We start from the raw sequence: 18,711 nt of genomic DNA, 5'->3' as shown, positions 1-18,711 counted from the left end.
AACAACCTACTTATTTTTGTACCATCAGTAAATTTGGATACATTACACTCTGCCCTTTCTTCCAAGTCATTAGTATAAGTAGTGAATAATTCTAGCTCTCGGTCTGATCCTTGTGGCAGTCCACGTATATCTAACCAAAAAAGACCCATCAATCTCTGTCTTCTGTGTGTTAACCAATTCTCATTCCACTTTAATACATTATACCCAATTCCATGCATTCCTATCTTATAAGTTAACCTTTTATGTGGCACCTTACCAAATGTCTTTGGTAAATCCAAATACATTGCATCTACTCGTTCCCCTTTATCAACTCTGCTTGTTATATTCTTAAAGAACTTCAGCTCATTTGTCAAACATGACTTCCTTTTCACAAAACCACGTTGACTCTGATTGTGTTAAGCTTCTCTTCAGGTCCTGCTTTTTCTACCTATAGGCGATGATGGCAGCAATTTTCAACGTGAGCTGTAATTCATATGGTATTATGAGCTGCAGTGCCCCCACAATCATTTACTATTCTGAATATCATATGGCGGGGCTGATTCCTGCCTTTACCACTGATAGTACCTGCTTGACTTTCTTTCATTGAATCTCTTACCACAGAAGGTGACCACTTATCCCACTGTCCCTATGCCAGCTCTTTAAAAGCTAGCCATTAGTTCCACTTGTTACTGATCTTTCTCCTCATCCCCGAAATTATTTCCCCTTCAGTCTCATTTTTGAAGGTGTGATTGAAACTGCTTCTCCCACCCTTTTTGCAATGCATTCCATATCACAAACCCACTCGTCTTGAAGAGAAAAGTTCTCCACGTCCCCTCCCTTTTTCTTCTGAAAACTGTTTTAAGTCTGTGACCTATGGTTACTGGCCCTCCTGCCAGTAGGAATAGTGTCTCCATTTCATCTGTCAAAAACATTTGATAGTCCTGAGCATTCTTTATTGGATCACCCCATTTCATGAGAACCAACCGAGACTTTTCTCGGGGCAAGAAACGACTAACGAGAAAATAAAGACTTGTATTTATATAGCACAATCCATGACCACCCAATCATCTCAAATCCCTTCACAGTGAATGAAGATTAGATTACTTACAGTGTGGAAACAGACCCTTCAGCCCAACAAGTCCACAACGACCCTCCGAAGAGCAACCCACCCCTCTAACACTACAGAAAATTTAGCATGGCCAATTCACCTAATCTGCACATCTTTGGATTGTGGGAGGAAACCCACGCAGACACGTGGAGAGTGTGCAAACTCCACACAGACAGTAGCCCGAGGTGGGAATTGAACCCGGGTCTCTGGCGCCGTGAGGCAGTAGTGCTAACCACTGTGCCACCCACTGAAGTAGTTTTTTTAAGAGGAGTCAATGTTGTTGTGCGGATAATGCAACAACCAATTTGCACTCAGCAGGCTCCTACAAATATCACAACAATAACGACCAGAAAATCTATTTTTGTGATAATGTTTTAAATTCATTCATGGGTTGTGGGAGCCAGATAACAGTGGCTTGCTGTGCTATTTCAGAGGGTGCTGAGAGTTTGGAACAGATAAGAACAGCCGATTTCTTTCACCAAAGGACATGAATGAACCAGATAGGATTTTACAACAATCAACAATAATTTCATGGTTTGCATTCCTGAAATTAATTCCAGATTTTATAAATTGAACATAAATTTTACTAATCATTTCACTAGTCATTAGCCTGAGCCTCTAAGTTAGTAGTTCAATGATGTTACCATAATGCCACTGTTCTGATGAGAAAATTCGGGAAAAATATTAGCCTACACCTCCAACAGTGCGGCTCTCTCTCAGTATACCATCCTTAACAGTACTGAGGGTGTAGCTGACCTGCATCCACTGCACCAGTTAAATAAAGCAGACTAACACACCACCACCACAGATTCAAAGTTTGGGAGAAGATTTGTAGCTCGGGTGCTCGTTGTTGTGGTTCTGTTCGCCGAGCTGGGAATTTGTCTTGCAAATGTTTCGTCCCCTGTCGAGGTGACATCCTCAGTGCTTGGGAGCCTCCTGTGAAGCGCTTCTGTGCTGTTTCCTCCGGCATTTATAGTGGCCTGTCTCTGCCACTTCTGGTTGCGGCAGAGACAGGCCACTATAAATGCTGGAGGAAACAGCACAGAAGCGCTTCACAGGAGGCTCCCAAGCACTGAGGATGTCACCTAGACAGGGGACGAAACATTTGCAAGTCAAATTCCCAGCTCGGCGAACAGAACCACAACCATCACAGATGTACTGAGGGACAGGCAATAAGTCATGGCCATTCGGTGATGTCCACATTCTGTGAATGAATTTTTTTTAAAGTCCTCTACAAAACGATAAGATAAACAGATAATCTGCCTTCATATTGTTGTTAATAGTTACAACAGTCTCAGAAAATGGGAGCGATAGCTGGTTGTTGAAATCAGCTTTGAAGCTGAAAAGCAGCAAAGTGTCTAATGGAAAGATGAGATGCTGTTCTGCGAGTTTCTGTTGAGCTTCACTGGGTCTGTGTAGGAGGCCAGGGGCAGAGAGGTCAGAGCAAGAGTGGGAGGGAAAGTTAGAATGGCAAAAAGCCAGAAGTTGGGGTCACACGCTTGCAGATTGAATGGAGGTGTTCAGTCAAGTGGTCGTCCAATCTGTATTTGGTCTCCACAGTGTACAGCAGGCCATATAGTAAGTAGCAAATGAATACATTGAAAGAAGGACAGGCAAATCACTGGGCAGGTTGCATCTGTTGCCCTTTGATAATTATACAAGGCAATTATACAGGATACTGTCTTTTTAAAAATACGCACCACCCTCAAGTGGTACCCCTCAGGTCTCTTTTAAATCTTTCCCCTCTCACCTTAAATTTGTGCCCCAATTTTTGAACTCCCTTGCCCTGTAGGAAAGACCTTATCTATGCCACTCATGATTTTATAAACCTCTAGAAGGTCACCCCTCAACCTCCTACAAACCAGGCAAAAGTGTCCTAGCCCATCCTCTAACTCAACCCTTCCAGTCTTGGTTACATCTTTGTAAATCATTTTTGCCCCCATCTAGTTTAGTGGCAGGATAACGAGAATTGTACGCAGTACTCCAAATATGGCCTTGACTATTTCTTGTATAGCCATGAAATAACATCCCAACTCCTATACTCAATGCTATGATAATGAAGGCAAGTGTGCCAAACTCTTTCTTCACTACCCTGTTTACCTGTGTTGCCCTAGGTTTCTCTGTTCAATAACATTTCCCAGAGCCAGACCATTAACTGTGTCAGTCCTGTCCAGATTTGTCTTACCAAAACGTAACTCCTCGCGTTTATCTGAATTAAACTACATCTGCCATTCCTAGGCCCACTGGCCCAGTTGATCAAGATACTGCTATACTCTGAGGTAACCTTTTTCACTGTCCACGATACCATCAAATTTTGTGTCATCCACAAACTTCCTAACCATGCCTCCTATATTCTAAAATTGTTTATATAAACGGCAATCTGCAGTGCACCCAGCATTGATCCTTGCAGCACACCAATGGTCACAGGTCTCCTGTCTGACCAACAACTCTCTACCACCACCCTCTGTCTCCTGCTGTCAAGCCAATTTTGTATCCAGTTGACAAACTCTCCCGAGATCCCTTGTGATCTAACCTTACGCACCAGTCTACCATGCAGAACCTTGTCAAAGGCCTTGCTAAAGTCCATGTAGTCAATGTCTACTGCTTTACCTTCATCCATCTTCTTAGTTTCCTCTTCAAAAAAAATATTCAAGTTTGTGAGACGCAATTTCCCTCATGTTAGGAAATTCTCACAGAGACAAAGCAAAGGTCTGAGGGTGAGCATGCTGCCTGTCAAAGGGCTGGAGATAGATGGGAAGAAGATTTAGATTACTTACAGTGTGGAAACAGGCCCTTCAGTCCAACAAGTCCACACCGACCCTCCAAAGAGCGATCCACCCAGACCCATTCCCCTACACCTAACACCATGGGCAATATAGCACGGCCAGTTCACCTAACCTGCACATCTTTGGACTGTGGGAGGAAACCGGAGCACCTGGAGGAAACCCACGCAGACACGGGGAGAATGTGCAAACTCCACACAGACAGTTGCCCTTTTACACTCAATTTTGCTCCATGAGCTCAGGTTTTGGACTGTTAAGAAAAAGAAAGATAGAGTTCAAAGTAAAAAGGTTTATAGGAAAGTATAGAAAACATAATGTGGTTATTTCCTCATGCTTGATAAGCAGCTCCTGGGCAGGATCTTGGGAATGAATTCAATGCCTGTCTTTTTTTGGTAGAAGAGATTAGCCGAAACAATGAGACTATAAATGAGCATGGTCACATTGGCCCATCACTATAGGCATATCAGATGAATATTATGTTGGCCATAAAGCAAGTGGTCCATCACTTTCTGCTATTGCTTGTGCCAGGACACTAGGGGAGTGGCGCAAGATCACTGCCATTAGGGCTGTCACTGCATTGGATGCCAGTTGGTTAGGCATAGGCCACATCCTTTATGGGCTTGCTAAATGAACCCCAGCCTGCCTACTATCACACCGGAGTGAGTAGAGAGGCCCCAGATTCAATTCTTGAGTACTCATATGCTCATTTATAGCTGTTGTCACCTGATATGATTCTGGCTTGAGAGAGACGAAAACAGAGTGATATGGAAAGGAGAATAGGAAGAGGCAATCACAATGGAGAATATAAACACCAGCAAAGACAGGTTGGGCTGAATGGCCTATTTCTGTCATTTAGTTTCCATGGGGTTTAGTTTGGTAAAAGGGTGAAAAGTGGCATTAAATGAGATGCACCTGTTTGAAAGGGTTGGTTTTAGAATGCAATTTTAGCTCTATTTGCTGATTTCTGTGAACTTATGCTAAAACAACTCGTGCATTCAAGCAATGGTCATGGGACAGTACATCTAGCCTCTAAACACCCACGGCCACTGGCCATCACTTACTGACATTTAGTGGCAAGTTTCAGTCTGGCTCAGGACCTGAGGGAAAAAGTGCACAGGACATTAGATGCGATACTAAAGGTTCTGAAGGGCGGTCTGAATAAGGAGGAATGATGTCTACCACATGGGGCAAGGAATCCTCCTGAAGACAAAGGAAGACTCCAAACAAGACATCCATCACGAAATAATCCATTCCTCCCATAAGATGGAATAGAAAATATTAACTCTCCTTTTAGATGAAGTACACAGAAAAATATATGGCAAATGTACATGAAACTCTCCCACAGTGCCTCACAAATATACATCAAATGCACTGCAATTAGTCAATCCCACTTACAAGTGAGCATTGAAAGCAAAGAATGAAATGCTCAGCAACTGGTATACTCCTGGTCAGCTGACCACCATTTGGAGAGGTCGGCCACTAAAATACTTCTCAGCTTCATTAGTAAGTGCCAACAGGCAACTTGAGATGCAACCTGTCGCTAAACTCGATAAAGCCCTTCCAAATGCAGGTTTAAATTCCTTTACCAGAGTGACATCTGGTGCTAACTACAGGCTAATTTATAAGGGGAAAATGAGCCCCTCATGAGGGAGGTGGAATTCAGAGAGTCACCGAGTTGTTACAGCATGGAATGGCGCTTTGTGAATGGATCACCTCGCCAAATGAGCAGATTCACCTCATCCCCTGCTTCCTCACTCCCCACACCCTTGCACTTTCTTTCTTTTTAGATAATAATACAGCTTCCCTTCAAATGTCTCGATTGATCCCGCCTCCACCACACTCTTAGGCAGTGTGTTCTAGACCTTACCGAGTCGCTGAGTGGAATAGTTTCTCTTCATGTCTCCTCTGCTTCCATTGCTAATCAACTTAAATCTGACTTTATGTTCTGAATCCTTTAGCCTCTGGTAACAGTTTCTCCAGGTCTATTTTGTCTAGTCTGCACGTGATTTTGAACCACTCCATCAAATCTCTTCTCAACAACCTCTTCTCCCGGAAAAATCATTCTGAACTTCTCAAACCTAAGAACATAACTGAAACTCCTCATCCCTGGAACCAGCCTTGTGAATCTTCTGCACCCTTTCTAGCTGAAGGTGGGAAGAGATAATTGGGAGTGGGAGGTGGGAACATGTGGCGTACTAACGCAGCAGGGAACATTTGAGGCAAACATATCATGTCAGTGCTGTGGATTCAACGTCATTCTACTTGCTTCTGAATATTCTCTTCATTTCTTTTATCAGCAGGGATTTCTGAGCCGCAGGCTCAAAGGTTCTATAAAGCGAACTAAGAGTCAGCCCAAACTGGATCGAACCAGTAGCTTCCGGCATATTCTGCCCCGATTCCGGAGTGCAGACCATGACAGGTCAGAAAATTAGGAGTTTTACTCCATTTGTTTTACTTTCTGCATTCAGTAAAGCTACATTTTAATAGTTTAATTTGTTACTCCAATCTGCTGGCATTGACCCATTTGCGTGTGTGAGACACAAAGTACGTGCAAGTTTAGGTGTACGTACATGTGTGAATGACTGAATATGGGCATGTGTGCCCAGCTTTGTGAACATGGATGTATGATTACATGGGTACCACTATGCATGGATAGGTATAAATGCAACGGAAGGGGTGTATATGTGGGTGCCCAAAAGTGTGCAGCTAAATCTCCTATAGACTCATAGGTAGAAGGTAAAGTTGGTGTAATCCCAGAGCTGCTCTCTCATCACGGTGAGATGGCTATTGAAATGAGAGGTTGAGAAGGAGAGTCATTCTTGGTGACCTCAACCACTGTGGGATTGGAACCCATGCTGTTGGTATCACTCTGCATTGTAAACCAGCCAACCAGACAATCGAGCTAACCAATCCTGACGCAATACTTAGAAAGCTAGTGCCTCCAAATAAACCTGTTGGATTATAACTTGATGTTGTGTGATTTTTAACTTTGTCCACCCCAGTCCAACACCCGCATCTCCAAATCATAACCAATCCCAGTTCACTGTACTCAATGACTTAGAGAAACAGAACCAGAGAGTCCACCACTGACACTGACCACAGAGTCCATCATTTACACTGACATTAGGGTTTGTCAGTGAGAGACATTTACATGGAGAGTCCATCACAGTTACTGACCTTGGGAGACAATGACTGGCATCAATGCATCCAGCTTATAAATAAGAGACACTCACCTATCCAAATCTTCAGAGAGACAATCACCAATAAAGACCATCACTGAAACTGGCCCATTGAATTCATTGCAAAGACACACTGACCAACATAGTCCATCACTGACATTCAAGCTTAGAGTCCATCACAGTTGTAGACAATAGAGATTGTTACTGAGAGAAAATTACCCATAAGGATCATCACTGATAGGGGCCCATAGAATTTGCTTCTGAGAGACACCCACCGGAGAGTCCATCAGCAATTCTCACCTACAGAGTCCATCACTGAGAGACACTGACCCATATAAGCTTTCACTGATACTGACCCATACAGTCCAACATGGACACGAACATTATGTATGTCATTGAGTCGCTGACCGATGGAGTCCATCAGCAACAGTGAATCATAGAACCTATCACTGACATGAAACCAGAGAATTAATCACTAAGAGATGCTGGCCCAAAGAATCCTTCACTGACACTGATCCAAAGGGTCTGTTAATGAGAGACACTCAGCCACACAGTCCATGATTAACACTAGCCTTTGGAGTCTATCAATGTCAGTAACCTACAGAATAGTCATGGAGCGACACTCACTGAAGAATCGCTCACTGACACAAACTGACAAAATTCATCACTGAGACACAATGCCCCAGAGAGCCCAGAACTGAAAGTTACATGCTCACACAGTTCATGGTTGACACTGACCCATCAAGTCTACATCTGATCCTGACACACAGAATCATTTCTGAGAGACCATTCTATAGTGGCCACCTCAGATATTAATCCATTGCGTTCAGGAGGCACTGGCAATACTGACTCATGGCATCCTTCACTGACACTTCCGCCATTGAGTCACTCACAGACAGTTCCCTGTTGAGGCAGTTGCTGATGCTCCTCCACCTGTCCGTCGCTGATGCTGCCCCATGGAGACCATCACTAACAATTCCCCACACAGTCCATCACTGAGACTAAACCCATACAGTACATCACCTGCGCTCACCCACACAGTCCATCATGACACTCCCTGGCGAGTCCATCACTAACACTCCGTGTCGGGTCCATCACTGACGCACACCCACGCAGTGTGTCACTGATACTCACCCATACTGTCCATCACTGGCACTCGCCCACGCAATCCGTCACTGATGCTCACCCACACACTCTGTCACTGACGCTCACCCACACAGTCCATCACTAACGCTCACCCACACAGTCCATCACTGACACTCACCCACACAGTCCATCACTGACCCTCACCCATACAGACCGTCACTGACCCTCACCCATACAGTCCGTCACTGACACTCACCCACACAATCAGTCACTGACACTCACCCACACAGTCCATCACTGATGTTCATCATACAGTCTGTCACAGACGTTCACCCACACAGTATGTCACTGACGCTCACCCGTAAAGTCCATCACTGACGCTTACTAACACAGTCCTTCAGTGAAGCTCACCCGCACAGTCCGTCACAGACATTCACACGCACAGTCAATCGCTGACACTCACCCACACTGTCCGTCACTGACCCTCACCCACACAGTCCATCACTGACACTCACCCACACAGTCCGTCACTGACCCTCACCCACACAGTCCATCACTGACACTCACCCACACAGTCCGTCACTGACACTCACCCACACAGTCCGTCACTGACCCTCACCCACACAGTCCATGACTGACACTCACCCACACAGTCCATCACTGACACTCACCCACACAGTCCGTCACTGACACTCACTCACACAGTCCATCACTGACCCTCACCCACACAGTCCATCACTGACACTCACTCACACAGTCCGTCACTGACACTCACCCACACAGTCCGTCACTGACCCTCACCCACACAGTCCGTCACTGACACTCACCCACACAGGCCATCACTGACCCTCACCCACACAGTCCGACACTGACACTCACCCACAGTCCATCACTGACACTCACCCACACAGTCCATCACTGACCCTCACCCACACAGTCCATCACTGACACTCGCCCACACAGTCCGTCACGAACACTCACTCACACAGTCCATCACTGACCCTCACCCACACAGTCCGTCACTGACACTCACCCACACAGGCCATCACTGACCCTCACCCACACACTCCATCACTGACACTCACCCACAGTCCATCACTGACACTCACCCACACAGTCCATCACTGACCCTCACCCACACAGTCCATCACTGACCCTCACCCACACAGTCCGTCACTGACACTCACCCACACAGTCCGTCACTGACACTCACCCACAGTCCATCACTGACACTCACCCACACAGTCCGTCACTGACCCTCACCCACACAGTCCGTCACTGACACTCACCCACACAGGCCGTCACTGACTGCTCACCCACACAGGCCATCATTGACCCTCACCCACACACTCCATCACTGACACTCACCCACTAGGTCCGTCACTAACGCTCACCCACACAGTCCGTCACTGACACTCACCCACACAGTCCGTCACTGACACTCGCCCACACAGTCCATCACTGACATTCACCCACACAGTCCGTCACTGACCCTCACCCACAGTCCGTCACTGACCCTCACCCACACAGTCCGTCACTGACACTCACCCACACAGTCCATCACTGACGCTCACCCACACAGTCCATCACTGACGCTCACCCACACAGTCCGTCACTGACACTCACCCACACAGTCCGTCACTGACCCTCACCCACACAGTCCGTCACTGACCTTCACTCACACAGTCCGTCACTGACACTCACCCACACAGTCCGTCACTGACCCTCACTCACACAGTCCGTCACTGACCCTCACCCACACAGTCAGTCACTGACGCTCACCCACACAGTCCATCACTGACCCTCACCCACACAGTCCGACACTAACACTCACTCACACAGTCCGTCACTGACGCTCACCCACACAGTCCATCACTGACCCTCACCCAATCAGACCGTCACTGAACCTCACCCACACAGTCTGACACTGACACTCACTCACACAGTCCATCACTGACCCTCACCCACACACTCCATCACTGACACTCACCCACTAGGTCCGTCACTGACACTCACCCACACAGGCCATCACTGACCCTCACCCACACACTCCATCACTGACACTCACCCACAGTCCATCACTGACACTCACCCACACAGTCCATCACTGACCCTCACCCACACAGTCCATCACTGACCCTCACCCACACAGTCCGTCACTGACACTCACCCACACAGTCCGTCACTGACACTCACCCACAGTCCATCACTGACACTCACCCACACAGTCCGTCACTGACCCTCACCCACACAGTCCGTCACTGACACTCACCCACACAGGCCGTCACTGACTGCTCACCCACACAGTCCATCATTGACCCTCACCCACACACTCCATCGCTGACACTCACCCACTAGGTCCGTCACTAACGCTCACCCACACAGTCCGTCACTGACACTCACCCACACAGTCCGTCACTGACACTCGCCCACACAGTCCATCACTGACACTCACCCACACAGTCCGTCACTGACCCTCACCCACAGTCCGTCACTGACCCTCAACAACACAGTCCGTCACTGACCCTCACCCACACAGTCCATCACTGACGCTCACCCACACAGTCCATCACTGACGCTCACCCACACAGTCCGTCACTGACACTCACCCACACAGTCCGTCACTGACCCTCACCCACACAGTCCGTCACTGACCTTCACTCACACAGTCCGTCACTGACACTCACCCACACAGTCCGTCACTGACCCTCACTCACACAGTCCGTCACTGACCCTCACCCACACAGTCAGTCACTGACGCTCACCCACACAGTCCATCACTGACCCTCACCCACACAGTCCAACACTAACACTCACTCACACAGTCCGTCACTGACGCTCACCCACACAGTCCATCACTGACCCTCACCCAATCAGACCGTCACTGAACCTCACCCACACAGTCTGACACTGACACTCACTCACACAGTCCATCACTGACCCTCACCCACACACTCCAAGACTGACACTCACCCACTAGGTCCGTCACTAACGCTCACCCACACAGTCCATCACTGACCCTCACCCACACAGTCCGACACTGACACTCACCTACAGTCCATCACTGACCCTCACCCACACAGTCCGTCACTGACACTCACCCACACATGCCAGCACTGACCCTCACCCACACAGTCCGACACTGACACTCACCCACAGTCCATCACTGACACTCACCCACACAGTCCGTCACTTACACTCACCTCCACAGTCCGTCACTGACACTCACTCACACAGTCCATCACTGACGCTCACCCACACTGTCTGTCACTGACACTCACTCACACAGTCTGTCACTGACACTCACACACACAGTCCGTCACTTACACTCACCCACACAGTCCATCACTGACACTCACCCACACAGTCCATCACGTACGCTCACCTACACAGTCTGTCACTTACACTCACCTCCACAGTGCGTCACTGACACTCACCCACACAGTCCATCACTGACACTCACCCACACAGTCCATTACTGACGCTCACCCTCACACTCCATCACTTACGCTCACCCACACAGTCCATCAATGACACTCACCCACACAGTCCGTCACTGACACTCACCCACACAGTCCGTGACTGATATCACCCACACAGTCCATCACTGACACTCACCCACACAGTCCGTCACTGACACTCACTCACACACTCCATCACTGACACTCACCCACACAGTCCATTACTGACACTCACCCACACAGTCCATCACTGACCCTCACCCACACAGTCCGTCACTGACCCGCACCCACAGTCCATCACTGACACTCACCCACACAGTCCATCACTGACCCTCACCCACACAGTCCATCACTGACCCTCACCCACACAGTCCGACACTGACACTCACCTACAGTCCATCACTGACCATCACCCACACAGTTCGTCATTGACACTCACCCACACATGCCAGCACAGACCCTCACCCACACAGTCCGTCACTGACACGCACTCACACAGTCCGTCACTGACACTCACCCACACAGTCCGTCACTGACCCTCACCCACACAGTCCGTCACTGACCCTCACACATACAGTCCATCACTGACACTCATTCACACAGTCCATCACTGACACTCTCCCACAGTCCATCACTGACCCTCACCCACACAGTCAATCACTGACACTCACCTACTAGGTCCGTCACTGACACTCACCCACACAGTCTGTCACTGACACTTACCCACACAGTCTGTCACTGACACTCACCCACACAGTCCATCACTGACACTCACCCACACCGTCCGTCACTGACCCTCACCCACACAGTCCATCACTGACACTCACCCACACAGTCCATCACTGACCCTCACCCACACAGTCCATAACTGACACTCACCCACACAGTCCATCACTGACACTCACCCACACAGTCCATCACTGACCCTCACCCACACAGTCCATCACTGACCCTCACCCACACTGTCCATCACTGACGCTCACCCACACAGTCCATCACTGACGCTCACCCACACAGTCCGTCACTGACACTCACCCACACAGTCCGTCACTGACCCTCACCCACACAGTCCGTCACTGACCTTCACTCACACAGTCCGTCACTGACACTCACCCACACAGTCCGTCACTGACCCTCACTCACACAGTCCGTCACTGACACTCACCCACAGTCCATCACTGACCCTCACCCACACAGTCCGACACTGACACTCACCTACATGCCATCACTGACACTCACCCACACAGTCCACCACTGACACTCACCCACACAGTCCATCACTGACACTCACCCAATCAGACCGTCACTGAACCTCACCCACACAGTCTGACACTGACACTCACTCACACAGTCCATCACTGACCCTCACCCACACACTCCATCACTGACACTCACCCACTAGGTCCGTCACTGACACTCACCCACACAGGCCATCACTGACCCTCACCCACACACTCCATCACTGACACTCACCCACAGTCCATCACTGACACTCACCCACACAGTCCATCACTGACCCTCACCCACACAGTCCATCACTGACCCTCACCCACACAGTCCGTCACTGACACTCACCCACACAGTCCGTCACTGACACTCACCCACAGTCCATCACTGACACTCACCCACACAGTCCGTCACTGACCCTCACCCACACAGTCCGTCACTGACACTCACCCACACAGGCCGTCACTGACTGCTCACCCACACAGTCCATCATTGACCCTCACCCACACACTCCATCGCTGACACTCACCCACTAGGTCCGTCACTAACGCTCACCCACACAGTCCGTCACTGACACTCACCCACACAGTCCGTCACTGACACTCGCCCACACAGTCCATCACTGACACTCACCCACACAGTCCGTCACTGACCCTCACCCACAGTCCGTCACTGACCCTCAACAACACAGTCCGTCACTGACCCTCACCCACACAGTCCATCACTGACGCTCACCCACACAGTCCATCACTGACGCTCACCCACACAGTCCGTCACTGACACTCACCCACACAGTCCGTCACTGACCCTCACCCACACAGTCCGTCACTGACCTTCACTCACACAGTCCGTCACTGACACTCACCCACACAGTCCGTCACTGACCCTCACTCACACAGTCCGTCACTGACCCTCACCCACACAGTCAGTCACTGACGCTCACCCACACAGTCCATCACTGACCCTCACCCACACAGTCCATAACTGACACTCACCCACACAGTCCATCACTGACACTCACCCACACAGTCCATCACTGACCCTCACCCACACAGTCCATCACTGACCCTCACCCACACAGTCCGTCACTGACCCGCACCCACAGTCCATCACTGACACTCACCCACACAGTCCATCACTGACCCTCACCCACACAGTCCATCACTGACCCTCACCCACACAGTCCGACACTGACACTCACCTACAGTCCATCACTGACCATCACCCACACAGTCCGTCACTGACACTCACCCACACATGCCAGCACTGACCCTCACCCACACAGTCCGACACTGACACTCACCCACAGTCCATCACTGACACTCACTCACACAGTCCGTCACTGACCCTCACCCACACAGTCCGTCACTGACCCTCACCCACACAGTCCATCACTGACACTCACTCACACAGTCCATCACTGACACTCACCCACACATGAGAGCACTGACCCTCATCCACACAGTCCGTCACTGACACTCACCTACAGTCCATCACTGACCCTCACCCACACAGTCCGACACTGACGCTCACCCACAGTCCATCACTGACACTCACCCACACAGTCCGACACTGACACTCACCTACAGTCCATCACTGACCCTCACCCACACAGTCCATCACTGACACTCACCCACACAGTCTGTCACTGACACTCACCCACACAGTCTGTCACTGATACTCACCCACACAGTCCATCACTTACACTCACCCACACAGTCCATCACTGACACTCACCCACACAGTCCATCACTGACACTCACCCACAGTCCATCACTGACCCTCACCCACACAGTCCGTCACTGACGCTCACCCACACAGTCCATCACTGACCCTCAACCACACTGTCCGACACTGACACTCACCTACAGTCCATCACTGACACTCACCCACATAGTCCATCACTTACACTCACCCACACAGTCCATCACTGACCCTCACCCACACAGTCCATCACTGACACTCACCCACTCAGTCCGTGACTGACACTCACCCACACAGTCCATCAATGACCCTCACTCACACAGTCCATCACTGACCCTCACCCACACAGTCCGTCACTGACACTCACCCACACAGTCCATCACTGACACTCACCCACTAGGTCCGTCACTGACCCTCACTCACACAGTCCGTCACTGACCCTCACCCACACAGTCTGTCACTGACACTGACCCACACAGTCCATCACTGACCCTCACCCACACAGTCCATCACTGACACTCACCCACACAGTCCGTCACTGACACTCACCCACAGTCCATCACTGACACTCACCCACACAGTCCATCACTGACACTCACCCACTAGGTCCGTCACTGACGCTCACCCACACAGTCCGTCACTGACCCTCACCCACACAGTCCGACACTGACACTCACTCACACAGTCCGTCACTTACACTCACTCACACAGTCCATCACTGACCCTCACCCACACAGTCCGACACTGACACCCACCCACACAGTCCGAAACTGACACTCACCCACACAGTCCGTCACTGACCCTCACCCACACAGTCCATCACTGACCCTGACCCACACAGTCCATCACTGACACTCACTCACACAGTCCATCACTGACCCTCACCCACACAGTCCGACACTGACACCCACCCACACAGTCCGACACTGACCCTCACCCACACAGTCCATCACTGACCCTGACCCACACAGTCCACCACTGACCCTCACCCACACAGTCCGTCACTGACACTCGCCCACACAAACCATCACTCACACTCACCCACACAGTCCGTCACTGACACTCACCCACAGTCCATCACTGACACTCGCCCACACAGTCCATCACTGACACTCACCCACACAGTCCATCACTGACACTCATCCACACAGTCCGTCACTGACCCTCACCCACAGTCCATCACTGACACTCACTCACACAGTCCATCACTGACACTCACCCACACAGTCCATCACTGACACTCACCCACACAGACCGTCACTAACACTCACTCACACAGTCCATCACTGACACTCACCCACAGTCCATCACTGACACTCACCCACAGTCCATCACTGACACTCACCCACACAGTCCGTCACTAACACTCACCCACACAGTCCATCACTGACACTCACTCACACAGTCCATCACTGACACTCACCCACACATGCCAGCACTGACCCTCACCCACACAGTCCGTCACTGACACTCACCTACAGTCCATCACTGACCCTCACCCACACAGTCCGACACTGACGCTCACCCACAGTCCATCACTGACACTCACCCACACAGTCCGACACTGACACTCACCTACAGTCCATTACTGACCCTCACCCACACAGTCCATCACTGACACTCACCCACACAGTCTGTCACTGACACTCACCCACACAGTCTGTCACTGATACTCACCCACACAGTCCATCACTTACACTCACCCACACAGTCCATCACTGACACTCACCCACACAGTCCATCACTGACACTCACCCACAGTCCATCACTGACCCTCACCCACACAGTCCGTCACTGACGCTCACCCACACAGTCCATCACTGACCCTCACCCACACAGTCCGACACTGACACTCACCTACAGTCAATCACTGACACTCACCCACATAGTCCATCACTTACACTCACCCACACAGTCCATCACTGACCCTCACCCACACAGTCCGTCACTGATCCTCACCCACACAGTCCGTCACTGACACTCACCCACACAGTCCATCACTGACACTCACCCACGCAGTCCGTCACTGACACTCACCCACACAGTCCATTAATGACCCTCACTCACACAGTCCGTCACTGACACTCACCCGTACAGTCCGTCACTGACACTCACCCACTAGTTCCGTGACTGACACTCACCCGCACAGTCCATCAATGACCCTCACTCACACAGTCCATCACTGACCCTCACCCACACAGTCCGTCACTGACACTCACCCACACAGTCCATCACTGACACTCACCCACTAGGTCCGTCACTGACCCTCACTCACACAGTCCGTCACTGACCCTCACCCACGCAGTCCGTCACTGACACTCGCCCACACAGTCCATCACTGACACTCACCCACACAGTCCGTCACTGACACTGACTCACACAGTCTGTCACTGACACTTACCCACACAGTCCATCACTGACCCTCACCCACACAGTCCATCACTGACACTCACCCACACAGTCCGTCACTGACACTCACCCACAGTCCATCACTGACACTCACCCACACAGTCCATCACTGACACTCACCCACTAGGTCCGTCACTGACGCTCACCCACACAGTCCGTCACTGACCCTCACCCACACAGTCCGACACTGACACTCACTCACACAGTCCGTCACTTACACTCACTCACACAGTCCATCACTGACCCTCACCCACACAGTCCGACACTGACACCCACCCACACAGTCCGAAACTGACACTCACCCACACAGTCCGTCACTGACACTCACCCACACAGTCCATCACTGACCCTGACCCACACAGTCCGTCACTGACACTCACTCACACAGTCCATCACTGACCCTCACCCACACAGTCCATCACTGACCCTCACCCACACAGTCCACCACTGACCCTCACCCACACAGTCCGTCACTGACACTCGCCCACACAAACCATCACTGACACTCACCCACACAGTCCGTCACTGACACTCACCCACAGTCCATCACTGACACTCGCCCACACAGTCCATCACTGACACTCACCCACACAGTCCGTCACTGACCCTCACCCACAGTCCATCACTGACACTCACTCACACAGTCCATCACTGACACTCACCCACACAGTCCATCACTGACCCTCACCCACACAGTCCGTCACTAACACTCACTCACACAGTCCATCACTGACACTCACCCACAGTCCATCACTGACACTCACCCACAGTCCATCACTGACACTCACCCACACAGTCCGTCACTGACCCTCACCCACACAGTCCATCACTGACCCTCACCCACACAGTCCATCACTGACACTCACCCACTAGGTCCGTCACTGATGCTCACCCACACAGTCCATCACTGACCCTCACTCACACAGTCCGTCACTGACACTCACCCACACAGTCCATCACTGACACTCACTCAAACAGTCCGTCACTGACACTCACCCACACAGTCCATCACTGACACTCACTCACACAGTCCGTCACTGACACTCACCGACACAGTCCATCACTGACACTCACCCACTAGGTCCATCACTGACCCTCACCCACACAGTCCGTCACTGACACTCACCCACACAGTCCGTCACTGACACTCACCCACACAGTCCATCACTGACACTCACCCACTAGGTCCGTCAGTGACGCTCACCCACACAGTCCATCACTGACCCTCAACCACACAGTCCGTCACTGACACTCACCCACACAGTCCATCACTGACACTCACCCACTAGGTCCGTCACTGACGCTCACCCACACAGTCCATCACTGACCCTCACCCACACAGTCCGTCACTGACACTCACCCACACAGTCCATCACTGACACTCACCCACACAGTCCATCACTGACGCTCACCCACACAGTCCATCACTGACACTCACCCACTCGGTCCGTCACTGACACTCACCCACACAGTCCATCAATGACCCTCAGTCACACAGTGCGTCACTGACACTCACCCACACAGTCCGTCACTGACACTCACCCACACAGTCCGTCAATGACCCTCCCCCACACAGTCCGACACTGACACTCACCTACAGTCCATCACTGACACTCACCCACACAGTCCGTCACTGACCCTCACCCACACAGTCCATCACTGACACTCACCCACACAGTCCATCACTGACGCTCACCCACACAGTCCGTCACTGACACTCACCCACACAGTCCGTCACTGACACTCACCCACACAGTCCATCACTGACACTCAAT

At 50.7% G+C, this 18,711-nt stretch overlaps 1 protein-coding gene across 14 annotated transcripts in view; it reads left to right on the top strand.

Moving 5' to 3' along the window:
* Positions 1 to 18,711, top strand: part of LOC140455148 (ras/Rap GTPase-activating protein SynGAP-like) — a 1,171,996-nt gene that overhangs the window by 543,615 nt on the left and 609,670 nt on the right. For all 14 annotated transcript variants that reach the window (XM_072549832.1, XM_072549831.1, XM_072549829.1 and 11 more), the window contains one exon: positions 6,168 to 6,289. In XM_072549832.1, coding sequence (XP_072405933.1) covers positions 6,168 to 6,289 — 122 coding nt within the window. The remainder of the gene's footprint in view (positions 1 to 6,167; positions 6,290 to 18,711) is intronic.

The sequence above is a fragment of the Chiloscyllium punctatum genome, chromosome 30, assembly GCF_047496795.1.
Source record: "Chiloscyllium punctatum isolate Juve2018m chromosome 30, sChiPun1.3, whole genome shotgun sequence".
Lineage (NCBI taxonomy): Eukaryota > Metazoa > Chordata > Chondrichthyes > Orectolobiformes > Hemiscylliidae > Chiloscyllium > Chiloscyllium punctatum.
Note: the sequence above shows the minus strand (reverse complement) of the source record. Positions and strands in the feature narration are given on the sequence as shown.